This window comes from Betta splendens, chromosome 17 (assembly GCF_900634795.4).
Source record: "Betta splendens chromosome 17, fBetSpl5.4, whole genome shotgun sequence".
In the NCBI taxonomy this organism is placed as follows: domain Eukaryota; kingdom Metazoa; phylum Chordata; class Actinopteri; order Anabantiformes; family Osphronemidae; genus Betta; species Betta splendens.
The window spans coordinates 5,636,308-5,663,997 of NC_040897.2; the positions used below are offsets into that span (position 1 = coordinate 5,636,308).

General features: G+C 43.8%; 4 protein-coding genes and 1 long non-coding RNA gene across 8 annotated transcripts; 1 reads left to right on the top strand and 4 right to left on the bottom strand.

Moving 5' to 3' along the window:
- Positions 1–526: 526 nt before the first annotated feature.
- Positions 527–2,853, bottom strand: LOC121201767 (uncharacterized). Its single transcript, XR_005896868.1, has 2 exons — positions 2,494–2,853; positions 527–1,068 (listed from the first exon to the last, which is right to left on the bottom strand). It is a non-coding gene; the product is annotated as an uncharacterized LOC121201767 (long non-coding RNA).
- Positions 2,854–5,550: 2,697 nt separating this feature from the next.
- Positions 5,551–12,172, bottom strand: fzr1a (fizzy/cell division cycle 20 related 1a). Its single transcript, XM_029131645.3, has 14 exons — positions 11,990–12,172; positions 11,019–11,092; positions 10,444–10,572; positions 10,229–10,292; positions 9,393–9,523; positions 9,222–9,307; positions 8,941–9,124; positions 8,667–8,732; positions 8,360–8,462; positions 8,059–8,243; positions 7,726–7,959; positions 7,360–7,464; positions 7,061–7,153; positions 5,551–6,954 (listed from the first exon to the last, which is right to left on the bottom strand). The coding sequence occupies exons 2-14, from the start codon at positions 11,085–11,087 to the stop codon at positions 6,913–6,915; spliced, it is 1,491 nt and encodes a 496-aa protein (XP_028987478.1). The 5' UTR covers positions 11,088–11,092; positions 11,990–12,172; the 3' UTR covers positions 5,551–6,912.
- Positions 12,173–12,594: 422 nt separating this feature from the next.
- plekhj1 (pleckstrin homology domain containing, family J member 1) lies at positions 12,595–15,165 on the bottom strand. Of its 2 annotated transcripts, XM_029131653.3 has the most exons (7): positions 15,008–15,165; positions 14,760–14,914; positions 14,550–14,617; positions 14,361–14,427; positions 14,133–14,223; positions 13,739–13,802; positions 12,595–13,567 (listed from the first exon to the last, which is right to left on the bottom strand). In XM_029131653.3, exons 2-7 carry the CDS (start codon positions 14,851–14,853, stop codon positions 13,475–13,477), a joined length of 477 nt encoding a protein of 158 aa, XP_028987486.1. In that variant the 5' UTR covers positions 14,854–14,914; positions 15,008–15,165; the 3' UTR covers positions 12,595–13,474. The 2 variants fall into 2 exon arrangements, with proteins under 2 accessions (XP_028987486.1, XP_028987485.1); XM_029131652.3 differs by having other exon boundaries at positions 14,760–15,163.
- A 395-nt stretch (positions 15,166–15,560) lies between these two features.
- On the top strand, positions 15,561–18,158 carry sf3a2 (splicing factor 3a, subunit 2). The gene is made up of 8 exons (XM_029131647.3): positions 15,561–15,700; positions 16,155–16,435; positions 16,542–16,588; positions 16,711–16,820; positions 16,959–17,008; positions 17,251–17,391; positions 17,471–17,539; positions 17,616–18,158. The coding sequence occupies exons 2-8, from the start codon at positions 16,238–16,240 to the stop codon at positions 17,886–17,888; spliced, it is 888 nt and encodes a 295-aa protein (XP_028987480.1). The 5' UTR covers positions 15,561–15,700; positions 16,155–16,237; the 3' UTR covers positions 17,889–18,158.
- Positions 18,159–18,388: 230 nt separating this feature from the next.
- On the bottom strand, positions 18,389–20,574 carry LOC114844346 (uncharacterized). Of its 3 annotated transcripts, none has more exons than XR_008693077.1 (6): positions 20,475–20,550; positions 19,839–19,939; positions 19,466–19,494; positions 19,305–19,380; positions 18,915–19,222; positions 18,389–18,826 (listed from the first exon to the last, which is right to left on the bottom strand). XR_008693077.1 is itself a non-coding variant. In XM_055503865.1 (6 exons), the coding sequence occupies exons 1-5, from the start codon at positions 20,478–20,480 to the stop codon at positions 19,092–19,094; spliced, it is 339 nt and encodes a 112-aa protein (XP_055359840.1). In that variant the 5' UTR covers positions 20,481–20,574; the 3' UTR covers positions 18,389–18,826; positions 18,915–19,091. The 3 variants fall into 3 exon arrangements, 2 of the variants coding, with proteins under 2 accessions (XP_055359840.1, XP_055359839.1); XM_055503865.1 differs by having other exon boundaries at positions 19,839–19,935; positions 20,475–20,574; XM_055503864.1 differs by lacking the exons at positions 19,466–19,494; positions 19,839–19,939; positions 20,475–20,550 and having other exon boundaries at positions 18,915–19,375.
- Between the last annotated feature and the right edge of the window lie 7,116 nt (positions 20,575–27,690).

The following is a 27,690-nucleotide window of genomic DNA, read 5'->3' on the forward strand; positions in this document are numbered from 1 at the left end:
AAACGAACCAAACGCCCCAGCGAAGTGGAACACGGGGGCAACAAGCTGCAAGCGCACACCGTGCGTGAGAGGCAGATTTCCAGGTCCCAGCGCTGCTGCTGGGTTCAAAGTGAGCGTCTTCTGTGGCACCATGCGGTGCGGCAGCGTTAGTCACCACGCTGAAGGTCAGGTCAGCCTCCGTGCGCGCGTTGCAGTAATGATGGTTGGTTTTGTGATACGCTCAACATTTGGCGCGCGTTGCAGTTTGCCGCCGTTCATTACAGCAGCCGATGCAGCCTCATTATTCCACAGAGGCACTGAGACACTTATTATTGTGTGCTCAGATCTTGTAAAGCACTTAAAGTGTTGCATATGGTGAATCAATACGTGAAGCTTTCTGGCAACAGGCCATCTTAGTGAAAAGGTCTAAGGAGTCTGAGTGTTGTACTGTATAGTATAGGCCTCAGCACCCACTTCAGGCTCTATGGGGCGTTTCCATTCACATGGAGGCTGATTTGAAAAAGAAAAAGGCAGAGATACAGTTGGCTGAAAGGTTCACAGTCCAGTTTTATTCAAGCTGAATGAAAGGCTAAAAGCAGGTTAATTAATCAACAATAAACATTTAGGTTTACAGTGATATTGCTGTAGCACCACTGAAAACTAGGAACGTTTGGAATAAAAGATCAGAAATGAAGCGAGGACAATATTATTTGGCGTTTACAGGCGTCATCTCTGTGCTCCTTCACAGCTGTCGTCTTAATACTTCCCTCGCGGTGTTGAACATTGTTTTTTTTTTCATCTTCACATTTCATTTTTTTTTCCAGTAAATCACATTACTAAACGTAAAGACTACACCCGTTCACACAAGGGCAGGAACATTGTTTGCCTTTAAAGGGCCACAAGAGCCAACATGGGGAAGACGGGAACTTATTTGAAGAAGCTGAAGAGCGCAGCTTATGCTGAGAGGCAGACTGGGACTTGTTGTTCTTTGATCAGCGTCACAACAAAATCACTAGTCTTCCACTTAGCACTACCAACACCGTCCCTCTGCTTGTCCTCGGCTCCCCGTCCTGTTGACTGCGCTTGAATCTGTAAGAGGAGAAGAGGAAACCACCTGTAACAACACAAGTATAAAATCTCGTCTTTGCTGATGCTGAACAGGATGGATTCATTGTACAGCATCACAGGCTTCAGAGCTACAGAGCATTGCAGGATGTCGGTGTGTCACAGGTGTTGCACTACATCTGACCATTGGCTCCTGGTGTTGAGAGGTTTTTAACTTTACTTGTTAGAGGTGGGAACACTACATGAAATTCCCATCTGTGTGTTTTCCTCAGCCCATTTCTCTCTGAAGCCTGTTGACATTCCATCTTTCCTTTGTTGCTGTAATGCCAACCTTTCAGCTCCTCTCAAAAAAGGGAGACAGGAGGAGGAGGAGGAGGAGGAGGAAGAGGAGGAGGGGAGGAATAACACTGAGTGAGAGAGGTTCACGGCACAGCACTTACAATCAACAATGTTCATTAGACAGTGAGCAGAAGCCCTAAGCTGGAAATGCAAACACAAACCAACATTTGTTTTCCAAAAAGTCCATTCGAACTGAAAAAGAGATGGGGGTAGATACGGGCGGTTTGTCCTGCTACTCCAGTATGTTTCTGAGCTGGTAGCTATGCAACAAGACTGGGAGTCAGTGGAAGAGGGGGATGGGAAGCTGGGGACAGTTTAGTGGGAGGAAGGAAAGAAGGAAGAAAGGAAGGAAGAGAGGAAGGAAGAAAAAGGGGATCGTTGAGTGAAAACCAGTGTTAAAAGCCACGAGAATAGAACTCAGATGATACAGTCAAAAATGTTCACTAAAGTCATAGCATTTAAGACTAAAAACACGACCTGCTGCCGTGTGACATTCAAGCGTATGTCAATCAGAAAACCTTGCATTCAATTCTGAGGCGGCAGCTGAAATGAACGCCGACAAAGAGGCTGTGTCAGGTGTTTCACCATCCACGTCCGCGCGTCCTGTCCGTGCCCTGCTACGGGTGCACGAGGCGAGGTAGCCCTCGACGTGGGAGCTGTCCAGCGTCTCGGTGCTGAATGACGCCCTACTTTCCCAGCGCGTCCATCTCCCTTCTCAGCGTCTCGCCTCGATTCCGGCCCGGGAGAAAACATGCCACCTGTTGCTGCACCGAACTTTTTCTCTCAGGAGGCTATAAAGCCAAAAGACCACCGGTATCCGTCTTATATAATCGCGATCGGAAGTTAGGATCAGTTGCCATTTTTTTCTTAAATCACGGCAACATGACGACATGGTAAACATTTTCCCCCCAGGCGAGGCAGGAAGAGGAGGAAAAGGGCTGTCATTTAATTTCCTTTGGACGCAGTCGGAATTTGAATAGCGGTGCGCGTTTTCCCGTTCGCAGCTCGAATGCGTTTTGACCACATTTATCTTTTGCCCGTGAAGATAAAACAAACTAACGCCGCGCTGACGTATAAATCAACCAGGACAAAGGTTAATGACGGACTCACCGTTTTCCAGACGCGGACAACAGGTGACGCCGACATAACGTCTCGGCATCGTGCGCTCGATGAGTCGCCGAGGCTGCGCCTTCCTCGCGGACGCGTTTTCTGTGGAAATCAGCCCCGATCAGAGCCTGCGCGCCCTCCCGTCCCCGCTCCACGTAGCCTAATGGTTACCATGATGTTACTGGGTAGGCTGGGGGAAGATGGATCAGCTTGTTTATATACGTCTGCTGCCCGGAGAGGAGAAGGAGGAGCCGGCGCTCTGTGGAGTGACGACTGCAGGAGGAGGCCAATTGACGTGGATTTTTTTTCAGACCTTGTTAAGGGTGCGGCCCAAACAGGCAGCTAAATAACATTATGTAGGTTAAAAGATGAAGAGCGCGGATGGAGGTTGAGGATGTGCGGACGACGCGCGCGGGCGAGTTGGCGCGGCGCAAAATGAATGTGGTTTTCTGACCTCGTGCCAGCTCTTAATTCAATTAAGGAAACACTTCACGCGGAAAATCTGGAATTGATGCGGCTCAAGAGCGAAGGAGCGACACCTTAGCCTAATTGCGTCAAGACGCTCACATGTAATGAGACAGTATGAAGCTGGACAGTGCGATTAACATTAGACATTTAATTATTAGCATCAGAAACAAAACGTACTTAATAAAATGAGACGCTCTGGACAACAACAGGTGAAAACACACGTGCTGTGGAGGTTCTCACTCATCAAGGCGACAGGCAAACAGCATCTCTGGGATTTCATATGATGACTCCTGCTTGAGCCGACTGCAGAGACTCAATACAGAACAGTTTGCTCCAAGCAAGATAAAAATTGGCAGATGATAAGAACTAAACGTGGAATTGGTGACTCTGCCTTTAACATGGCACCTTCAAAAACCACAGCTGAAACCTGTGCAGTGGTTATAAGATGGTAGTGACTCTCTTATATTTCATGTCTACATTTATGTTTAATGCACAGTTATGATCGTATAGAGCTGCCACAATCAGCACAAGCCTGATCCTGGTGATACTGACAAACACGGTGATTTGTCAGAGACGGGTTTCTTACGAGATGTGACTTTGTGTAAAGCAGTGGGCAGTGTTGCCTCAGATTCACTATTCTCAATAACAATGCCAGTGTTTATTAAGCCTCGGTGTATTTTCATGTAACAAGCCACTAAAGATCCATGTGCTGTTATTAGGGTATAAAAACTATCACCACACACAATGTTTCTTCAGAATTTCATGTCGGTCTAATGTGGACGAGTCTACATTTAAGACCTCCATTCAACAACTACTTTCACTTTCAAAATGTCAAGAATAATGACCAGGTCTCAAACTGGGACGCTCTTATTTTGAATTTGTGGAGTCGCTGAGCAGTTGCCACAGCAGGACTTAATTTAAGGACAATTTCACTTTTATTTCCCACACAAGAAAAATGCTAAATGGCAGCATGATAAGGACGTCTCCTGCTGCACGCAGGCCCCGGTGTGACATTTTAATGAAAGCTCCGAGCCCATCAGGTGCCCGTGAGTCTTTATGTTAGTCTGTTTTCCCCTCTCATTTAAATCACAGCACTGTCTCCAAGACCCTCTTGTCACAGTTTACAGGCAGAGGTGCTGCTGAGGTGAGCGTCTCCTGGTAAATAAGGCACGAGCAGCCCTCGGTGTGTGCTCTGTTCCCTCTGACAAAATGACCATAAAGGCGACTGGGTGGCTGCAACTATTAGTTACCACAAAAGCCTTGTTCCTTTGATACCGTAGGCTGGTTATCAATGCAACTCAAGAGTGGAGCTTAGAGAGGATCCTGGGGGAAGATCCAGCTCGCTGTGTTGTGAGGCTTTAGTTGTATAACGAACATCACACTCGGTGCCTCTTGATGGAAACATCAGGAGGTAGGATTATGCATATTAGTGATCCCCCTCTGTTCTTCCCTCTGCTTTCAGGGCTTAATGTTAACATCTGCCCACAGAGAGCCAAAGATGAGGTGGAAGTCTGCGCTGAATATCTTCCATTCAAATGATTTATCTGATCAACATAATGGACTATGCATGTTATTTAGATGACACTATAATGGAGACTGAAGGGGAGACTGGCTGGGCTGAGTCACATGGGCCAATACCTGATGTTCCCACATCCCTCCAAACACCACTCAGAAAACAAGACCCTCAGTTCCTGGAGTCACCAAATTAACACTGATCTGTTCAATATTTGTCTTTACCTGTTAAGTTGAGTTCTAACTATAAGTGAGTTTTGTAAATGTGGCAAACAACAAAGAAGAAAAATATTTTTTTTCTACATGTACTTAGGCCCTTCAGTTGTTGTTTATACTGATACAAATCCATTTGCTGTTTAAATTTGTAAGAGTGAGTGAGTTTGGATAGGCCACAGGGCATAAGCAGAGGTGTTGGAGCTTTGGGAGGCTGTAAACACTCGTTATTTTTCATGCTCTGGGTCAAAACCGTGTTTGTGTGGGCTGGACTGGTAATGTGATGAAAATTTGCAGACTTCCAGGGAACAAGGTGAAGCCACAGGGTGTTTTGCAGTTAAAAAAAAGGCACTCCTTCTAAAACATGCGGCGCTAAACTGAAGAGATCGAGAAAGCAGATAGCTTGTAGGGATGTTAGCTGTCTGTTAGGATGTTTAACCTTCCTCACAGCCGGTTATGAAGGCAGCCAACCTTGGAGGAAGGAGAATAATATGATTCCCACCTTTAAGGTAACAGGGTTAGGGAAGACTGTATGGGTGTGGTAGTGGTGAAGCAGTGAATCACTGGTTTGGAGTTGTAACAGGATTGGCTCCCTCTGGTGTCCACATTGAATTTAGTAAAAACAAGGAAAGGGAAACTCTCAGATTAATAGATACACAAAATACACAAATAAGTGAGTAGTGGCAGGGTCACAAGCATCAGATCCCACCTAATAACCTGTCACCATAATCCATGACCAATATCACGAGACTCTAACTATTGCTGATACTGTTATACCCCTGAAGCATTTTGAAAGATTGATATGGACTGATTTAGATTGACACCAGCTGACCCCCAGACAATAATGACGACAAGTCAAAAGGCATATGGAGATATGGTCATTTAAATTGTTGATTATCACTATGTACAGAAATATTTGTCTTTTTAACATTCTTGAAATTCAAGTTGGCAGCAGAGTCTTGATTTTTGATGTGACGCCTTCAGCTTTTCTGCAGGTAACATTAACAAACAAACAAGCGCCACCTCTGTACACGAACCTTTCACAACACAAATAAATAGCATTCACCTTAGTGTGGCCATGCCAGTTGACTCGAGCACACAACGGGGGGAACAGAAGGAACACAACTGGGAGAAAAGGCTGCAGATTACAGGATTTCGTTTTCCAGATGAAAAAATAAAAGTATAAAAGCATGACTGCTATGCACAGAAATGCTGTGAAGTGCCCCAAGCGTGAATATCTTAGCAGGCACAGTAACAAAGCAGGACGCTTTGCACAGAACAGAGTTACAGCATCTGGTTTAATCCCAAACCTTTAAACGGTGCGCTTTAGCTGCTGATACACACTACACTGATAAGTAAGTATTTCTGGTTCCATTAATCTTGATTGTGAGGAAAAGATGAACGAAGGGCTTCGACACAAGCCACATTAAAAAGAAATGGCTGATCTTTGTTGTAAGTAGTTGTTCTAATTCACAATGTTGCCAGTTATATTCTCCTAAAACACGCTGCATGCTGTAATTATGAAACACTGCTTTCCAGTGCAGCCTAGTATGTTCAGAATAAAATGAAATTATTGTCAGATTTAAAAAAAAAAAAAAGAGATCATCCAATGGTTAACCATTAACAGGCCTTGTAATTTAACAAGATTATGTAACATGTTATCGGTGCACATGGAACATCACTGCTCCTCCATTTAATGCGAGAAGAACCTTGAATTCCTCCTTCACGCCCAAACAAAACCAAACACTTTCCACAGATCAGACCAAATACTGCTGTTACATAAAAGGAAATCTACCCAGTTTAAAGCAAACACACTAGGTAAGAAATCTTTTTTTTTTGTTAAAAAAACAAAAACAAAACAACAACAAACTAAAATAAATAGACAATCAAAATGACAAACTCAATATTTGGCAGGTATGCACAACATCGGTGTGTAAACAAAGCATCCTACAGGGGAATATCTCTATGAAACCCCTTAGAGATCTCTGTTTATTTGGGAGGAGGCAGCGGGGCCATCGTCAAGGAGGAGGTGGAATACTGTATGTCCTGTAAGCATGTTCTCGGCCCTCAAACGCCCAGGCTGTGCACCTCTTCCACTTCTGCCACCATCTGCTGCAACTTGGCCGGGTAAACTAAGGGTGACTGAGGGGCCTGATAACATATCAAGACACGCAAACATAGATTCCCCTCCCGTCATGCTTTATTGCCTTGCAGTACAGGGGGCGCTTACTACCGGATCCTGGTGAAGAGGTTCAGCACGGACACAGATTCCTGACGATGAGATGGAGAGGAAGAGTGAGGAGGATAAACCGGTGACCGCTAGAAAAGATATTTGCTGCTCCAACTAAGTAAATGTCAGATGTAGAAAGAATAATACCTTTGTGGATCTCATTTTGCTAAAAACGTTCCAGAAGCGAAGTGTTTCGTCTCCAGCCCCCGTCACGATGGCCTCTCCATCAGGAGACATGGCCTGCACATAAATAGATCGTTACAGATCATCCTACATCCAAATTTACATATACACCATCATTCATCAAGTGACATATCGTCTGAAATGGTGCTACATTTCAATGACAATTTATGCAGAAAATCATGAATCTGTACTCACTTGCCCTTGACACTGTGTAAATAAACATGAAACATAAGTACACGTCATCATTTCAGTGAAATACTCACCAGATAGAGTACTCTGTAGGAATGTCCTGTAAGTTTGGCCACTTGAGTTAAGGAGGGGTACTTCCACACCAGGATCTGGTTTTGGGAATACCCGTGTGTGCTGACCTACAGGAACAAAATGCAATATTGTTTTAGACTTTAGTCAATATCATACAACAAATTGTCAAGCAGAGTTAGTTTAAGAAATGTTAGCCAGCAATTTTTTCTATGACTATGCAAACACCATTGCAGCTCAGCTCAAAGTGTGGATGCAAAATATGAGACAATTTCTCAACAACTTCAAAATGAAGAGATTCACAGGTTGCATTGCTAAACAATTCAAAGCAATTAGAATGATTTTACTTCACTGCTGTCTACACAACTCACCAGCTCATTTGTGTGCTTGGACCAGGCCAGGTTGCAGACCTGGGAGCCGGTGTCGGTGCACTGCAGCGGCTGTCCGGTTAGAGTGTTCCAAAAGCGAATACAGCGGTCCGCGGTTCCTCCTCCGGACGCCAGAAGTCCGTGCTGGTGAGGGGACCAGGCGATGGCCTTTACGGCAGCCAAGTGCTCTGTGTACTGCTGCACTGGGAGGACGCTTGAGTGGTTCCAAACGAGAAGCTAACAATTTGTGGGATGGGGGAGAATGGAAGAGAAATTAGTTTATTATGTTATCCTGCCACAGACAAACTGGTGACACTGTCAGTCTACAGTACATACCTTGTTATCATTTCCACCTGAAGCTAGCAGCTGGTGGTCTGTGCTCCACTTGAGCCCACAAACTTCCTGCCTGTGTCCTTGGAGGCGGCGTTCCGATTGAAGAGGCGGGGCTCTGATGTCCCGTTGCAGGATCACACGATCCCGACTCCCAGACGACAGCTGGTCTGCATTCCATGCCAAGGCACCTGGCAGTGTACGATAAAGGTAGAATGAAGGAAAGATGATTTAGAAACGATGCTCAACAACTGTACAGTTGATGCCGAAGTAATTCAACTTTGTCTGTCTCAGACTCTCAACTTACCCACTCTGGCAGTGTGTCCTTCTAGTACAGATAGCTTTTTGCCCGCTGCTGCATCCCAGATCTGTACATATCCTTTATGAGTCCCAACGGCAACCAGGTTACCCTAAAAGTAGGCAGCACACCTTAAATATCACACTGATGTATCAAGAGGTAAGAAAATAAAACAGCATAATACACAACGAACAGCAGTTTGACATTCCTGGCACGCTGGCTCTTCCTAAAACAAAGCTTTCACGTGTTTACAAAATGTCAAGTACCAAATGAATTTTAGAGCAACTGTGTCATTTAAATGAGTTTGTGTACTCACCCTCTCTGACCAGCCCACTGATGTTACTGAATCTCCTTCTACAGAGAGATCACACAGACGCGTCACCTAAAGAGGCGGAGAGGAGAAAGGATGTGATTAACAAGCGACTCCAAGGGCCATTTCAGCTACACTGTGTCCTTAACAAATGAGATGAAATACACTCATAGAAGCAGATTGGAAACCTTTTTTCATTCCACTCCAAGGGATCACCCCAGCATCTCTACTGTTTGCTGAGTGAACTCAGGTAACGCACCCCACACGCACACTCACACACCTGGCTAGTGCAGGCACTCCACAGGTAGACGCATGTTCCCAGACCAACGCTAAGCACGTTCAGAGAGGACCAGTCCACTAGGTTGAGGTAGAAGTCGTCCTGAAGCTCGGGGGCATCCAGGACTTTGAATGGAATTTTAGATATTTTGCGTGTGGGCTTTCTTGGCGATCGTAGGAGTTTCTGACTGAAATACACAGCAAAATTTGGTACAGATTAAGATCGTGTTTACTATTACAAAGAATCAGAGGTCTAATTTATGCGTAGCTGTGTAAATGCATTACCTGTTACTACTGACAGGTGAAAGAGAATAAGGAGAAACCGTATTACCATCTTCTTCTGGTAGCGCTCTCTTAGTACTCACAGAATACTAGAAAACACAAACCAATTACAGGTTAATTGAGAAACCAAATACCAAAGTAATGGAAAAGTTACACTTTTATGACTATAATTACACTAAAAAGGCTTCTTTTGGCAGGAGTAGATGGCTGCAGACGACGGTCTTCTGACTGGGGGTCTTGGACTTTCTCGATGCCTGCTCCCAACAGCTCGTTCTTCAGTAGAGCTGAGTAAGCCAGACCATCCGCTGAGGGCAGAGGGAGGAGAGGAGGGCAAATCAAACCAGGCTGTCAGGGCATCGGGTCAGTTTGAGCACTGTGATCTCACTACAATGTCTTAGTGTGTCTGTCAAATCTCAGGGAGAATTTTTTTTGTAAGATTTGTTCATTTTTTTTCCTCCAGCTTTCATGAGAAACACGAGCCCAGGTATAGTAAATAAGAAAAGGTCAGAACATAAGATTTGACTGGAGTAAGATGAAATAAACATAAAAACTGACTAAAAAGGGATTAAACCGACACTAATCTGAAACATTATCACATCAGTATATCGTTATAGATCAGTATCACTTAGCATAATTTCCTCAGTGCTAACTAAGGTGTCTTAATAAAGATGACTGCGTAGTATACATTAAACTGAAAGACAGCCATCTTCTATTTCATCCTCCAAGTCAGAAGCTATTAGACTAAAGAGAATATTATAGCCCCGAAACCATTTTCGAAAACAGGGACTAAATGTGCTTTATATTAAATCACTGCATTATTTACAGCTTTCAGTCTGAGTCTTCATAGTTTGACAGATAATGTACTTGTGCCATCACTCAAACGTAAAACTGCTGTTAATCGACAAAAAGCAGAATCGCCAGAAACAGTTTAGACTTGTCTCTCTCTGGTACAAATGTTGAGGACAGAATGTTTCACTACATCAAAATATACCACAATGGGGATTGCTTACCTTTGTTGCTGTCTGTTGTGCCATCTTTGGTTTTCCTATTTTGATTGTGGGACTTTTCAATTTCCTATAGGAATACAAAAATAAATAAACCAAGAACATAAAACTTTAAGAACACCACAGATAATGTTTTATTATAAACTATTCTCAATACTTTTCTTCTGTGAAAATAGTTTTATAGGTATCAAGGACAGTTGAAGTCCTAGTTGCAAGCTCACATTGATGCGGTGGAAGTTGACACTCCAGTTGGCGCCGGCCCGGGAGGGAATAAAGCGATCACCATGCTTACTAGGGGAGGACAAGGGGGAGCTGGTGGGTGTCAGTGCTCGCACAGCTCCCACAGCTTTCTACACGAGGGAAGAGAAGAGAAAGCATTTTCTAACTGGATACTCGACACAAACAGGAATTGGACAGTGATTTGACAAGTTCTTAGAACAGGAAGACAATTTTGGTGGCAGATGGTGCATTTGTATGATATGTTAACGACATGACGTGACATTCACAAAGCCTGGTCATTTGGCTGGTAAGGTCTTGTTTTCATTCAACACTGGTGACATTGTCAAATGAAAGAGACTGGCCTGTTACATTATTGATTCTTCCAACACACTGAAGACAAAACCTTCCCTGCCCATATGTTTGTAAAAAGATTTCTTATTAACAACCCACTTAGGAGGGGGCTCTGATCAGAGTATGGACAACATTACGGATTAATTATTCTTAGTTTGTTTTAATTCAAAAACTCTGCCTCCTTTGGAAACATAAACACAAAACTCTTAGTGTGTAATTTACGTACTATGGGGCTTGCATTCTCATTTTGGATGTTGATCTGCCTGAGCAGTCTGCATTCATAGTCCTGATCCATGAAGCCTGAAAACAGACAAAAATTTCAGTAAAATACGTTCTGCTTACATTCAAGCCCAATACATGACTGATGATCAAAATAAGCAATTTAAAGTTTTTTTGTAAATTAGATTGCAGTAATCTCATCATCTATCACAAGCAGTCAGTGTCTGTTGTGATGTGATCAAACTGAATGACTTGTTCAATCAACAGACCAAAGCTCTAAAATGTTCAATTTAACAAAAATAAAAAGAAGTACATTTGGACAACACAGGGTAAAACAGCTGAAGCAACTAAAAAAATCGTGATATAATATATATATATATATAATATAAAAACCCAAGCAATACTAGCATGTCGATGATCAGAACAAATTCGATCAAATAGGATAAAACATTAACAACTACAGTACAGTATACGCACATTACATTTGACTGCACGACCAAGAAAACTCCTTCTGTGGTCAATTTAGGATAAGTGAGAAATAGCGAAAAACCCACCGAAAATAAACATGAACTATACGACACATTTAACATCTGTAGCAATGTTTCAAATGCTACTAAAATAACAAAAATAGCTGAATTCCACTCAAGCACAAAAACACTAGAGATAATCGCATAATAAGGTAGTTACGGGTGGACAGTCTTTTGCTAACAAAACTAGCTTTGACGCTAAATGTTCTAGGAGACATCTAGCAAACCTGTCCTTAAAACGGCTTAGATCTCTGCTTATTGGTGTCATAAAACAACCATCCGTTGTAGCAGTTCTCGCTGATGTATAATCATGAAACTATAACGCGACAAAGCCCTCATAACTAGATGCTAACGCTAGCTCTAGTTAATATAACGTAAGAGACGCTAGCTGACCCGGCTAAGGTGTTAGCAACATTGTTTGTTGACAATCCGCTCTTTTAGTAACACTTACCGCCCCCGGTAAACTCTTCTCGCAGCGCACCTTTTATGTACTGCTCCTAACAGTGCCAACTCCCGTCAAAACGTTTTGTTTTCTTGCGTTTTATACAATTTAAGACAGCTATCAAAATACAAATGTTTTCTTTTGCCGACTGTTCAATTTGGGTTCGCAAAGCACCACGGGAAGGACATGACGTCGCTGTTTTTGAATCACACATTTTCCGTTGCTAAGGAAACGTGTCTCCCAGAGGAACAGAGCCTTTAGCATCATGCTGTCTCCTATTGTCACCACAGGACTCTGAAATTATGCTAAACAAAAACTGATCAGCAAATGATGGGAAACAAATATCAATGACTGAAAATCTCAGCACAGCAGTAAAAAAGAATCCTATCCCAATGATAATCTAAGTTTAGGTAACATCAGCCAGTAACACTTACGTATTACTAAATGTAGTTACATAAATTATTCACAAATTTTAGCATGAGCTGGTCATCTTCTTGCATCTGTTAATACATATTTTGTTTAATGAAATGGTTCAGACATTCACATGTTTTCCACATCTAAAATGACATTGCAATTTTAAATATTAACAAAAGACAGCCTGCATGAAAGTGCAGTATTTTCAAACGATTTTACTAAAAACGAAAGAAATAACAAGGTAAAATATCAAACACAAATATGGAAAAAGACTAACTACATTCAATGTGCAATATTTTCAAGAAGACACATTATTCTCTTTAATGGTAGGCTCTTGAAATAAATATTTAACTTATTTGTAGGTGTTCAGGTGAAATACTGACCTCACAATAAACTGTAGTTATTGTATTTCACACCCCCACCCCACCTCAGGTGTGAAGTCAAACTGATCAAACCAAAAGTCATCAAATTCAAAATGTCACACAAAATCTTCAGTAAGTTCAAGTAGGTGAAAATAAAATATTTTGTTTTAACACCAAGTTAACCAATATGTGCAAAGGTATAGTTTCAAAACCTGAAATATCTAAATGTATTAGATTATAAATATATACTGTAAAATACTAAAAAAACTAAAATTAATCATTCTTTTAAGCAAACAAGAAGTGAAATGTGTGGCTCAACTCATGGACAGCGAATATGCACTTGAAGGTGTTCTGCTTTGTATATCATAAGCAAAACTGTGTTCCCACATTAAATGGTCACATCATAGGTCCTGACCATTTAGAGAAAAAGACAGAGTATCCAATTGCCCATATATACAGCACATACAGTAGAAACATGGTATAAAACATCACTTACAGACACATTTGATTAACTAGTCTTAAATGATACCTAAAAGACATTTAAAATCCACTTAACATAACTAAAACAGTGTTTTCTTAAAGCCCTGTGTTACCTATAAAGACTGACAGTGAAACTATAGCATCTGGAGAAGTCCAAGGCTGCACTGATTACTTAGTCCAGATGAAACTCCATGTTGGGAGTGTGAAGAGTAATAAATGGCTCTCAACACAATGTGTGCTAAAGGGTGGAGGTGTCTCTAGACATGAGCTGCAGCCCGTTGGTGACCTGGAAGCGAGTTTCATCTGAGATGCCATACTGTTCCAAGGGGTCCTGCAGAAAGCGCACATTATCTTATAATTCACTCCCACCCCTTCTACATTAGACAGTGCTATAGAGTTGCACTATGTGTGTGACATTCATGTTGAAATAAACATTTTATTATTACATTTATATGTTTGGAATTTGAAGGTTAAGCGACATGATGCTGTTTGGGCCTCTCACCTTTCCTGTGAGCCTGTGGATTTCAGTTCGATAGAATATCAGGTTCTTCCTCATGAACTCATAACTGCAAGAAAAGACACAAGATGATAAAGTGTAAACACGACATTCAGGGTTAAACAGTACTCAAATAAATACACAAACACACAAATAACTGTGCTGCAACTAAGTTTGGCCCATGCAGATAATAACAGAGCATGTTAGCCAGCCCATAAGTAAACTTTAATAACAAATTAAGGTTACATAGTAGCATATCAGTTGAAAACCATGCAATAAAAGTCTAAAAGTCTCACATCACTAAAAACAGCTGTAACACTAATTTGCACACAATACACAATCACAGAAACGACTGCAAACTTCACGTTTCACTAAGATGCCAGAAAAGAGAAAAAGATACCTGGCCTTGATAATAGAGTCCATCCATTCCTCACACTGCTCTTTGGAATCACACTCGAACAAATACTTCCTCTCTGCTTCATCCAGAAAGGCTACAGGAGATGATATTGAGTAACTTAGTAATGATGTAGTCTGAATCACCACAAACAGAAGTTAATCATCTTGTCAGAGCCTGTGTTTGTTCATGGATGGGAATGGAAGGAGTAAAACTGAGCATGCTGTAACTCACCGATGGAGAAACTTTGTCGGTCTTCTCTCTCCACGCGACACTGCTCCAGCAGCAAAGCTCCAATTGGCTGACAGAGGAAAGACTATTAGATGCGTACACGTAAAATAGTTTAACACGCTATACAACAAAATAAACGATTATTATATAGAGCGATCTGACAATAACTGAAGTTGGTAGGAGTAGACTGACCTCCTCCTCATCAGTCCGAAAATAAAAGAGGAAGTTGACGACGAGTTTCACCAGCCTCTTCTTTATGACTACACAACAAAATAGGAACTCAGATGAAACTGCAACTGATGTCACCACAGTTCGCGAATGACTACGGCGTTATCGCTGATCGTAACATGAAACGGAAGTAGGTGTGAAGGGAGCTGGAAAAGTGTGGAATTTGCGATTTACCGTCTCCTTTCTTGGGTCCTCGCATTCCCATTTCAGCTGCCATCTCCGAGGGCTGGCGGCTCAGAAACACCAGCTCCTTCTCGTTGAAACGCATCTCGGTCACCAGTTGACGACGGGACGTACGCAGCGGCTATTGACTTATGGTTGAGACGTTTCTCCACGCAAAGACATGACAACGCAGTCGACTAACATTAACTGTTACGATGCAACTGCGTCGTATGAACTGTAAACTCAGGTCGATGCTTTACCTAGTGTTGTCCAAATGCAGCGGAGTGTGTTTGATCATTCATGTGGTCAAACAAACCCGTCAGTGTCGGACTTCTCCTTTACGGTACACGGGACACTGTCCGCTGCTTAGCTCACTGACATTTCCTACTAGCCTAACGCCGTGGATTCTTCTTCTACTGTTTTATCACGGCGGACTACACACTGCAATGGCGCGTTAGTGCCATCGTCTGTCTGCGCCGAAACTATGTTTAGCGTTTTTAGGGCTTTATTCCCAGATGTAAGGATATTTAATAACAAATTTTCAAACAAGGTTGCTCAAGTTATTGACGTTCTTAAATTTAATAAAATGTTCAAAACAACTTCTGCCTTACTTACGGCCTTCAATAATCAATCCTTTGTCGAAGTTCATGGTGATGGTTGAATCTAATACAGGCAAATCAAAGTCAACAAGTGAAACCATACGTTTAGCACTTTAGTGCACTGGACCAAAGTTGTTTGCATGTTGTCTTGGAAATCTTAATAATACAACAATTTTACTCAATTTTAGCCAATCAATATATGCTTAAACTGACGCCAAAAAGGACAAAAGTACTACAAAATACCACCGGGAGGTGGCACTAATGTTGGAGGGACAGTTTCAAAACCAACGAAGAAGCTGTCTAGGTATGCGTAGTAGAAATCTACGTTAGCGTGAGCCTAACGCTGAGGACCTGGTGAGTATTTTGTTAAGTGTTTCGAAAATTAGATGTGTTATAATCGTCGTGTCGATTTATCAACTACAGTATGTTTACAGATTGAGCACAGCCAGGCGTCTACCGATAGTTACATATTTGCGAAAAATCAGTCTTTCCCTAACTGATAACACTGTTCGCTTAGCATTAGCATCGTCACAATGTATTTACGCTAGCTAATGAAACGTTAAGCTAACGTAGTTTTAGCGGTCCGAGTTTTGTAGTGATCCACTTTTGTAGTGATGGACTAGAACTAACCATCACTGGATTTTTATTCTCTTTTTAACTTTGCAGCCAATAGTGGGACATATTTATTCTGTTTTAGCTAAAGAATAAACGCAGCTTCTCTTGAGTTAAGGCATTTCGGGGTTACACAATGCACAATAACATAATATGAATAAATAATATCAGTGCTTATGTGTTTGTTTCCTGATAGATCAAAAAGGCCTTCTTTGATCACCTGTCCAGGTCGGACAGAATTGCGTGTTTCTGCGTGGTTGAGTCCGTCACCTCGCAAAGATGGATTTCCAGCATCGAGCAGGAGGAAAGACTGGGAGTGGTGGGGTGGCGTCTGCCTCTGAGAGTAACCGGGACAGACGCGAGCGCTTACGCCAGCTGGCCCTGGAGACCATTGACATCAACAAAGATCCGTATTTTATGAAGAATCATTTAGGATCATATGAATGCAAGCTTTGTCTGACACTTCATAACAATGAGGTGAGACGATACGTTGCACTGATTACTTTTGTTAACTCTTTCTGATCTGTTATATTTGGTGTTTGAGGATTTTATTTATAATTTGTTATACGTCTTTCCATTCCAGGGCAGCTACTTGGCTCACACACAAGGAAAGAAACATCAGACTAACTTGTAAGTTGCTGTAGCGTTCATATTATGATTGTAGTAACGTCAGTTTATGTCTGAAAGACCACTACAATAAATTGTTAGATGGGTTGGGTCCCAAGTTTTAATAATGCCATTGTTTATTTCAGAGCACGGAGAGTTGCTAAAGAGGCAAAAGAAGCTCCTGCTCAACCAGCTCCAGCAAAAGTCAAAGTTGAGGTCAAGAAGTTTGTCAAAATTGGTCGACCGGGTTACAAAGGTAGGCAACGTGGTTGTGCATCAGTGCAGACATTATTTTTTATCTATTACCTGTTTTTGAAGGTTGCTCCACTATTAAAGGTAGTACAGTGCTTTTTAATATGTACCTGTCTTTCTCTCCTTTCTTTTTTTTCTATAGTAACCAAACAAAGGGACCCAGAGACCGGGCAGCAGTCTTTACTTTTCCAGGTTAGTGGAAGAACCTGTTCAAAGTGACCACACAATGTTTGAACAAAGCGAATTGAATATTATGAATCAGTTTAAGACAGACTTTGGCCCTCTGTAAACATGGCAAATGTGATTTCAGAACAGTGTCACAGATTTTAAGCATCATGGAGCAAATATATTACTGCAGTTGTTAGCATCAAGCATATGCCTCTTATTAGAAAGCTCTGTGAGCTACCTGTTGTTTATACGGTTTTGTCCGTCAGATTGATTACCCAGAGGTTGCTGAAGGAATTGGACCCAGGCATCGTTTCATGTCTGCTTATGAACAGCGTATTGAGCCCCCGGACCGTCGCTGGCAGTACCTGCTGCTGGCTGCAGAGCCATATGAGACCATTGCTTTCAAGGTGGGTGGAAGTTCCAGTTTGTCATAGAGCAATATATTTTTTTTTGCTTTCACCCCAACCGTTATTTTTTCTCTTTTAGGTTCCCAGCAGAGAAATTGATAAAGCAGAAAACCGATTCTGGACCCACTGGAACAGAGAAACTAAACAGGTATGTGTAGGGTGTTTAGGATTTGTTACTAGAAAGCCTTGGATTTGTTTGACCATGTTTTTCTGTTTCCTCACAGTTCTTCCTGCAGTTTCACTTCAAAATGGAGAAAACTCTTCTTCAGTCAAGTGGTCCAGTTCCTCCTTCAGCTGTGAAGCGCCCACCTCCTCTCATGAGTGGAGTTGGACCTCGCCCACCAAATGACAGTCTGCCCCCTCCCCCACCAGGCGGGATGTCTGTTCCCCCTCTCCCGCCTGGTGCACCAGGTGCTCCCCAAATGCCCCATCAGATGCCCATGCCCCCTATGCCAATGAGGCCACCGCCCCCCGAAGTCCTTTCAATGTCTAATTGATCTATTTCACTGATTCCGTACTAGTGGATTCTGGATTTGATTAGTTTGGTCTACAGTGTCCATGCCATTTTTTGATATTGTGTCTAGGATCAGTCATCATTTGAGGTTTCCCCATTTTGAAGATTTTATACATTACTTTGATTTCTGTAAAAGTGCAGGACCCATAAATAGGATCACACTGTTTTATATATAAGCCCAGATTTACAATATGGAAATGTCTCAATCTTTAAGATTTTGTTTTTGTAATTAAATGCGGTGGAGAGAAAAAAATTGTGTTCCAATATCTGGTTTTTATGAAGGCACCAGACAAATTTAGTATTGAAGAATCACATTGCAGTTGTTGACTAATTGATAAGCAGTTAATTAGAGATGCTGGTCTATTAACATTTAAAACATTGGGGTCAGCTTTCTGAGTGATGTGTTAAATGAGTATGTCTAAAAATATAAATCACTAGTGAATCAAAGTTTCATCACAAAGTAATTAAAGAAAACCAAAAAGCTTTAAAACATGAAACCTTACAATTTTACTAGCTCAAAATATGACTAAATGAGTTTACTATGGGTAAGAGAATCAGATCTTTGTCTTCTCTTTCTCCTTGTTGCTGCATTTCTTCAGATCCTCAGCTCTCATTCTGATCCTCTCCATTTGTGTCCTTATCCTCCGCTGCTTCCTCAGGTTCCTTCTTTTTCTCTCTCTGTTTTCTGACTATAGCTTCATCTTTTGCCTTTTTGGATCTTTTGTCCTTGTTCCTTTCTTTTTGCTTCATCAAACCTTTGTCTAGCATTGGTCTATTTCTTAGTCCACTTGATCTCTGTGATGGTGATGTTTTTTTCAACAGACAGCCTCTCTTGACTTTGACATCCTCATCCTCCTTGTCATCATCATCATCAAGGTCTGGCAGCCACCAAAACATGACTTCCCATAGAGAAGTCTCTGTCTATGGTGGGGAAAAGGCATCAGGTGCATACACGCTGTGTAGACAAATAACTGTTGATCTAATTCAATTATAAAATTGCCAAACGTACCTGTAGCATTTTCTCTCTGTGCCTTAAGGTGCCTGATCGTTTCGCTCTGAGTCCGACTTCCTCCATCTCCTCCGTTCTCCCCTGACCATGCAAGGTTTCTGTATGTTTTATTGTAAAGAAGGTCACCCATTTACGGCACGTCGTTCTGTAACACTGGTCCTACTTGTGCCTGTGGGTTTACTTGCCATGGAGCCTCTGAAAGCCTGACGTGAGCACCAAGATGGTAATGGCCACAAATAGGCAGCGGTTCAGAGTCACATTCTCCCAAGGTGTTTCCATCAGGGTCAGCTTCTGGTTGGACAAAGACGCTATAGGAAGATGGGGCAGAATAAATACACAGGAAGCAGTTCAAGGGTTTAAGATACAGGGTAAAGGAGAAAGGCAACTGACATGCTGTATGTAGACTTGCATCTTTGGCTAAAGCCTTGGGTTCTACTCTTGGGTCCCGAGGGCCTGGAATCATTTCCTATTGGAGAACAACATGGTTCATGGTGCGACCAATGCAGTCAGGATGTAGACAGTGAAACATTGTTGGTGGTTTTCCAACTAACCTCTCTGATTTTTCTTGCGCTGTACATTTCTGAAACAGACAGATGGAGATTTCCCATAAAGAACCAATAAAGCCTCAAATAACTGTAACCTCAATCTGGAATTTATTTATCCACATTCATTTTATGTGAAGCTGATGAGAACTAATCTCTAAATGAAACAAACAGTAATAATCATGTTCACTATTATTAGCCCCAAACACAGAGTACAACAAAGTTTGCAGGTTTTTGCAGACAAACTAATGTTACTGCGCGCTTTGGCAGGACTCCTTTGCATTTGGAGTTTCTTTTAAACAGGTTCCACGTCTTTATGCAGTTTTTCAATCCACGTGCAGTGGATGGAGCATGCAGATTCTGCGTGTGTGTGTGTCGCCACCTGCTCTGCTGCTCTGCCGAACAGACTTCTGTGGAGGAGGATTTGCTCTCGGTGGCCCTAACTCCTCCTCAAATGTCTCATAGCTTTCCTCCATTCCCTGCCTCAGAGAGAGGAGAATATTTAAAGCCACGTGTTTTGCTGAATTGGAGAAATATGCCTTGCACGACAACGTGCTGGAGTCCAAACCCGTTTCATCCCGTTAAGCACAGACGTGTCTGCCTGATTCTACGCGATTCAGCGAATCTCAATGCTTCATTATTGTTCATCTTTTATCCTGACATTTTTCTTCTTTTGTCTCATCCCTGTTTCAGTTGAGCTGAACTAAATGAGACATGTTGAAAAGCCAACTTCTCCGATATCTAAATGAAGCTGAAGCAGTTTCTTTGACCTTCACAAGTACATGAGTGCTGCCAGGCCCTTATGTCTTACATGACATTTCTAAACGGACACTGAATGTCCCTAACGTCCTAGCAGCCCTATAAATAGAAGAAGCAAAGGCATTAGGGGGCAGATGGACCCAAACAGCATACATAAACAAAAAAAGAAAAGCTCTTAATCGTACCATTATACACCAGGTTAGTCACTTCCATGATCAAACCCAACTTGCTACCATGAACACGATAAAAGACTACCTACCAACATTTAGGGTCCTTTTGTCACAAGCCCGTTGTTCCTCTGCTCAGATAGAAGGAGAGTCACATTTGTTACTGTCTGACAGCCAAGCACAGGTGCTGGGGAATGAAAAAACAAAAGCACTGCGTGTCAGTAAGGCATGCTTGGCATAACTGTCCCATACAGTCCTCAGGTCCCAGGGTATAGACCTGTTTGAGTTCAACTGTAAGAATGTTGGAGAAATCTTGTTGGAGGAATCTTATTTAATACCAACCTCATTTCGTATCAAAGGAATATAAATAAAACAATTGTACCCTTGTTAATAAACAAGTGGGCTTTAAGCTTTGCCTGCATGCAGTTTCAGAAGTGACCAGCAGAGTGCGCTGTTGCCTTTGTGAGGCTCGGCTTCTGGCTGTAGTTGATGTCTGTTATGTGTCAAACAGACAAGTTGTCACGCAGATTACCAAGAGGTCTGACACATTCACTTTCTTCGTCCTCTCAGCAGCTGCACCCAGATATAAGTCTGGTTTATTTCAACCTTCATGGATCCTTTCCCAGCATTCGTGTTGTCTGCGTCACAGATTCTCATGCTATGTTTCTGTTGTGAAGCGTTGAGGCGAAGCGACCTCTTTAAGTGATGCCTAGGCTCCTAACGAGGCACAGTGTGAGCAGATGTAAGGAGGACGAGGTGGTTGCAGGCCACCTTTATGTGGGTGGAGAGACGAAGTGTTGGTAAACAGACTTGTGGCAGCGTCAGTGACTCATAGCTCTGCTGGTACGGTGCCCAACTCCTGCTCAATCACTCATCGCCATAACCGCCAGTAATCGCTTTCAAATTGTCACAAGCTCTGCAACCTTTGCCAGAAGTAGACGGACCACGATGTAGTAAGGGCTTTAAAAGCAGAATTATGAAGAATGGCCCTTTCAACATGTTGCCGCCATCTTGTTCTGCAGTACATGGCTCGTCTCTATGGAGCATCATGATTGTTCATCCTTTGCATTGGGTTGTATCTACAGTACTGGACACAATGACATTAAATTTGGCTTTTGGTCATAACAATTATCCTCAACTAGGGCGATGAGCATCGTCATTATCAGACCTGATAAGTATAAGCATAGAAACATGAAAACGGGAGAGTACCAGTAGCCTTATCAAACTTTTTTTGTGGAATTTCAAAATAAAATACATTTGACTAACATCTATGTTGTAAAACACAAATTGAGAGTGCGGCCCTGCATCGAAGTCCAAACTAATGATACTGAAGTTAATTGTAGCCTTTGTTCCAGCTCCACTGCTCAGTGTAAAGTGAATGTGCCCAATGCTTCAGTACACAGAACACCCACTGAAGACTTCTGTGGCATCACAGCTTCCTCTAGGTTTCATCTCACTTATAATGAGCTCATCTGCAGACTTAATTAAGCAAAACCCACACTTTCACCCCGCTGATGCCTCGTTGCTTATCGGTCCCGAGGAGACGGCTTCGAAACCAGTTACGGCGCATCGTCTGTGCGGAAGGATCGCTCAGTTAGTGCTGGTTGAAGCGGTGCATCTGATTTGCATTTCCAAATATAGCCCCCGCCATCAAACACGGCCCACAGATTGGCTTCATGTCAACAAGTCATCGAACTAAAAGAACATATTCAAGGAGCGCAAAGTGAAAGTGTCTCAAAGAATCTTTCAAGGACGCCACCGGCCCCCTGTGGACACAACGTGCCCAGTAAAGTGGGCGAACAGTGCTCGCAGACAGTCACGTCCCGTATTCGGGCACCGGAGAGTTGGGACTGAAGCTCCCTGTCAACGTTTGTTCTTACGTAATGGGGACTGTGCTCAGAGGACGGAGCGACTGTCCAGGGCCCTGTGGGAGCTGCTCTGTGCTCAGAGACATGGTGCAGCATGAAGCATCATTAGCTGGAGTCTGGACTTTACAGGTTTGAACGGCGCGAGAATCTTGAAATGATCTTTGATTCCTTCAGTGAGTTTTGTTAACGAGGATGTAGTCAATAGAAATAATACTATTATTTACTCTCGGCCACATCTGCCGCTCACTGAGATGGAATTAAGTCCTTGTGATTTTTAAAGGTGGTCTTTTAAACACAAGAGGCAGAACAATTCAAATTATTTATTTCTGCACGTGTGACAACGAAGTATGACCATAAAAAGACGATAACGAATAAATCTGGTTTGTGAAGCAAAGATAAGTGCATTTGAGTAAATGATTTATTCGCACTGGATCTTTTTACGCTATCTGGAAGTGTTGTTCCTGTCACAGCCGAGCCGAACTGCTTCCTTCAGCTTTTTCCTGGCTGCTGCGCTTGATTAAACCCCCTGAGCAGCATCAGCACTTCTAATTCAAATGACCTCCAGAGGACAGGTGTAAGGAGCCTGTTGAACGTCCCAGTGAAGAACAGGAGATGGACTTCATGTGTGATGCGCACACAGAAACCCACAAAACCAGCAGCTGCCGTCCCGTGAGCGAGCCGGGACCAGACGGCCTCCGTGGACAGCTGTCCCGCCTCGCAGTGTGGAGGCTCTGCGTGGCCCCCTCCTCCTCAGATGTGCTGACAGTGTAACATCTGTGTTTAAAGTGGAGCGACACTGGACCCACAAGGATTCAGTCACACGACTCGGCGCCGCTCGCCTTTCACTTCCAATATTAAACCGAGGACCTTGTGTTCTCCCCTGAGCCACTGTGGGACCCGTGTGTGTGTGTGTGTGTGTGTGTGTGTGTGTGTGTGTGTGTGTGTGTGTGTGTGTGTGTGTGTGTGTGTGTGTGTGTGTGTGTGTCTCTGCCGCTCCGTATCTCTTCAGGCAGCCCGTGCTGCTTCTGAACTCTCTGGGACCGAAGCATGTCACTGACCAGATTGTGAGCGCGGGTTGCGCTGGGTTCAGCGCTGGGTTCACTGGGGAGAGCGCTCCGCTCTAATCCGGACCGCGCCCTCGGGCCAAGAGATGTTCAAACGTCGAAACAATGGGATAACGCGTCCCTCATATTCTCCTTACAGGAGGGGGGAGCTGGAGAGGGACGCTGGCCCAGAGGAATTCTGGGAGATGCTGGTGGGCGACCGAGGCGTGGGGTAAGAGAGTGATGACAGAGAAGTACGCAGGCTAAAGCTTTGCCCCATCTACACCACTCCTGTTTTTATTTATTCATATATAACGCATTTTAAAGCCTTGTGATGAAACACTGTGGTGAAATCGATCGATGGGGATTGATCACAGCAGGTGGATTAAGGTGAGACGCTCGAGAAGCAGTGAACAGAAAAGAGGAACGGTGGAGAGACAGGATGTTTATTCTGTTTTATTCTATTTTGAGTCAATCTCTTTGTTTTGTCACCTTTTAATAATCCTTTTCCCCGTTTCCACCTTTTAAAACCAATTTAATGGTTTTCATTTTGTTTGCACGACTTTTCTCTCAGGCACAAGCCGCTGCGGTTAAATACCTGGGAGCTGCTGGGTTTAATATGCAGCCCCTCCTCCCCCGTCCTCCCCCCTGTCTCTCACTCTGTAAGCCACTGTATTGATGGAGTAATTTGCCCTGAGATCGTGCTGCAGTCTCCTGGGTGCCGTGTGTATTAATTACCATCTTTTCATCGGAGGCCATTCAGCCTCTCAGCGTTCTCCAGAGCGGTGGTTCCAGGCCAACGCTTCGCGGCTTCCAGTCACGGCCCCGGTGCTCCGGCGCAAGTGTGCGTAATGTGGCACCGCGGGCACAGAGGAGCGTGATTTATTAGCGTTGACACCTGGAAGAGAGGCAACACGCGCCCGAGCCTGAGCTTGGATGTATGATGGGCGCATTTTAAAGGGCGTTTTGCCTCCTTCAGCTCCTGATCACGTGAGTGAACGGGCGTGAGGGTGACGGACTCAGTAAGACTTGATGCTCGTGGGTTTTTTCAAAAACTATTCCCATTATAAATCAAGACACTTACGTCCCCAAACATGCGAGATCAGTTCAATCACGCGCTCGCTTATCCTGAAATGATGCCTTTAATCCTCTGTCACCGTCTCACTCCCATATTACAGCGGTGGAGTGCGGTGACGGCCGCATGACAGCATCCTAAACCCTCCTCTTACTCATCCTTTAGCCTCATCAAGGAGCCTAATACGTGCTCTTAACCAGCACTATCAGGAATATAATCCCCTAAAGCTCTAGGAAAGATTTGGTGAGTTACAGAGGAGCAGGTGAGATGAAATGTCGCGCACGGTAGGGCAATTTAGTGCTTTTACTGAAGTAGGAATAAAATATGTGAAAGTGTTCAGCGGTGAAAGACACTTCTCAAGTGCTGACCTGAGCTTTTGAATATGTATCTACTTAAGATTCGAAGTGTGTTCTCCACTGTGGAAACAGCAGATGAGACAATGATGTCATCACAAGGTCAACGTTAGCAGCTGAGTTTTAATCAGAGGTCAGTCACAGTTTCTTGATGGTTAGAAAATAGCTTAATAAGAAACTCCCTCTCTTTATATACCGTATATACTGTATATGTAGATCTATCCATGAAAACGTACATATTTATGTGCTGCTTCAGCTTTATTTGTGATCGCGCCTGGTTTTCACGCTCGTTGCCTGGTTGTGAAACTCATATGGCCCATTTTCCCTTCTCCTTCGCCGCGATGCGTTACCTTCCATTTCCCGCGTCGACGCCCGTCTCCCTCCGCCCCGCCGCCGTGTTTGCGCGCGAGCCTTTCAGCCGGCCCCTGGTTGTCAACTGATTGTAGATAATTACAGCTATTTGACTGCAGCTTTCACAGCCAGTCCTTTCTGGAGGCACTTACAGAGGGAGAACATGCCAAGCGGAGGCACTTAGCTGCCTCTGCGGATAACTGCAGACGTAACGGCACAATGGGTTTCAGAGAATATTAATCACATGTCGAAACAATGTGGTTCTGCGTGTAATCACGCGCAACGCTGATTTATACGGTTAAATATCCACATCTTAAAGACAGCAGTGCACAACTTTATGCAAAGTACAAAATTATCGTCTTTGTTTAAAGTCCAAAAGAGTGTCAAGTAAAAGTGTTGTTTTTTCGGAAGTTATCGTTAAAAATAGCGGCTCTTAGTTTGAAAGTCCCGATGCACAGCCGCACTTTGTCTTAATTTGAGTTTTGCCGGGACTCGCCTGTTCCCTCACATCATGAGCCCAGCGCCGGTTTGAAGGAATGTAATTGTTCTTGAGCTGTCATACATTAGCTACATGCCTCTCAGCTCAGTGCTATATCCAGAACAGTGGGAATGAGTCAGACCCTTTATGATGACAGCTCTCCCGGTCTTTCTCTGTCTCGCGCCGCCTGACTGACATCTTCCTTCTCTTCGCCTTCTTTTTTTTTTGCTGGTTCGTTGTCTTCCGTGTCCTTCCTCCCTCCTTTGTTACGTGCTGCTTACATAAGTCGCGTTTTGTAGCAGCGGAGACTTCGGGAGACTCCACAGGACCCCCGCCATCAGTCTGTCTGTCTTCTTGAGCCGTGACAGCTGCACACTTGACCGCGGGCAAAAGTGGATAATAGCAAGAGAGATCAAAGCGGGAGAAACAGATAAACACGTGCAGTTTCTCCATCTCCTGTCTCTCACTTGACATTCGTGGCGCACGCCGCTTTAAAGGAGGGCCCTAAAGTTCAAAGCAATATGCAGGTTTTTATGTGTTTTTTTTATTATATAGAATGATAAATTACAGTCAGGCTGCAGACATTGTCCCCGATGTGAGAGGAAATTCTGGGCTGGTGCTTGGAGCAAAACGGGCAGAAGGACGTGTTACACATCTAAGGACTGAATCAGTGGATGAACGTATTAATGTTAGTGGATGGTTGGTCTGTCATATATATTTAGTTGTTAAACAGCAGAACTCACTGTAGAACCAGCTGACGGAAGGACGTATTTCTGGATGTTGTTCTACCCCCCTTTGCCGCTTTATCACCGTTTCCCGGCTCGTATTTATGGGCTGTGAAATGAGCCGGCCGCAAGACACGCAGCAGACAGAAGAACCGCGGAGCGGGATGCGGCGCTAAGTATCCGATTATTGAACTGAAACGTCGTCTCTCCTTCAGGCGCACACTGACAAATGGGCCAGCGTCGCTTTTTTGTTTATCTCGTCACTGCAGGCTCTCAGACAAACCCCTGTGAATTCACACGCGGGCCCGCATATGTGATGGCGATGCCCACTCGGCGTGCGCTGGCGCGTGGTGACAAATATCTCGCCGAGTGCATGCGCCGTGACGAGACTCGTCTGCGTGGAAATTATGATGATGGGCAATGTCACTATTTCGTTTTAAAGTGTAATATCATATATGTGAGTTATGCACTAACAAACCTGATTTGCAACATAATGCAGAGAACTGAAAAATAACAGTCAGTATCAGATCAATGCACGGCTATGTGCAATATTTGCTGCACGCTGTGCTTATGATGAAGCACCTGCTGGAGTGTGTGTTTATTTGTGGCTCTCTCTTTAAGTGGACCTATACCCAGCGATAAGCGGGTGGTTAATGCAAAGCCTTGCAATAATCACCCAAGACCGTTTCCATTTCAGCTCCCACACGGGCCCCACGACCAAATACGATTACCATTCCCTTCCTCGGTGCCGCTACAGTGTGATAATTAATGCAAACATGAGCCTCATTTATCAATGTTTTCATGGATCCGCCGTGACGCACGACCAAGCTTGTCCATTTGTTAATATATCGGGGGGCTAATTGGTGGCCACTGTGAATGTAACAGGGCTAAGAACGAGCAACCAGATGCTTCACGAAACAAAAAGAGCCCGTTCCGTGTCTCTGCCGTCACGGAGCCGAGGCAATCATTCACTGCGCGCGCGCGCACGCTCTTTATAGCAGCGAGGCTCGCATCAGCTGCGGTGCGCTGCGCTGCCACGGCCCCTGGTCTCAGGTGTGCGGCGGCCATGCCAGGCAGAAAGCGGCCCCGGCCTGCAGCGGAGCGCATCATCCATCCTCCCCCACGCTCTCTCTCTCTGGCGTCCTCCGCTGGGAGACGGAGCTCTCATCACTCAGCCCCCTGCACGCGCCCCGGTGATTGGCCTATTATCTGATGTCCTGCACAGAGGAGGAGCGGGCCATGCATCACCGCGCCCGTATCTGCTTCCACACAAACACAGAGGGAACCTGGAGGGATGACACCCCGTTTTTGTCTCAGTCAGTTATAATGGGCTGGCGCCGCGTTGCGCACACTCTGAATGTGAACGCGCACAAGGCGAGGGAGAGATAGACAGGCGCGTCTGGAAGACGCTGCTC

What these genes read in the sequence shown, in the direction of transcription:
- sf3a2 (XM_029131647.3), top strand. Translation starts at nt 16,238, where the DNA reads ATGGATTTCCAGCATCGAGCAGGAGGAAAGACTGGGAGTGGTGGGGTG. An exon ending in AAGAAACATCAGACTAACTT is followed by an intron (nt 16,589 to 16,710) that starts GTAAGTTGCTGT and finishes TGTTTATTTCAG; the next exon opens with AGCACGGAGAGTTGCTAAAG. An exon ending in ATGAGACCATTGCTTTCAAG is followed by an intron (nt 17,392 to 17,470) that starts GTGGGTGGAAGT and finishes TTTCTCTTTTAG; the next exon opens with GTTCCCAGCAGAGAAATTGA.
- LOC114844346 (XM_055503864.1), bottom strand. Translation starts at nt 18,980, where the DNA reads ATGGAGGAAGTCGGACTCAGAGCGAAACGATCAGGCACCTTAAGGCAC. An exon ending in ACAGAGAGAAAATGCTACAG is followed by an intron (nt 18,827 to 18,914) that starts GTACGTTTGGCA and finishes TCCCCACCATAG; the next exon opens with ACAGAGACTTCTCTATGGGA.
- plekhj1 (XM_029131653.3), bottom strand. Translation starts at nt 14,853, where the DNA reads ATGCGTTTCAACGAGAAGGAGCTGGTGTTTCTGAGCCGCCAGCCCTCG. An exon ending in AGGACCCAAGAAAGGAGACG is followed by an intron (nt 14,618 to 14,759) that starts GTAAATCGCAAA and finishes TTTGTTGTGTAG; the next exon opens with TCATAAAGAAGAGGCTGGTG. An exon ending in TCCACAGGCTCACAGGAAAG is followed by an intron (nt 13,568 to 13,738) that starts GTGAGAGGCCCA and finishes CGCTTTCTGCAG; the next exon opens with GACCCCTTGGAACAGTATGG.
- fzr1a (XM_029131645.3), bottom strand. Translation starts at nt 11,087, where the DNA reads ATGGATCAGGACTATGAATGCAGACTGCTCAGGCAGATCAACATCCAA. An exon ending in ATGAGAATGCAAGCCCCATA is followed by an intron (nt 10,573 to 11,018) that starts GTACGTAAATTA and finishes TCCCTCGTGTAG; the next exon opens with AAAGCTGTGGGAGCTGTGCG. An exon ending in TCACCTGTCAGTAGTAACAG is followed by an intron (nt 9,125 to 9,221) that starts GTAATGCATTTA and finishes TGTGTATTTCAG; the next exon opens with TCAGAAACTCCTACGATCGC.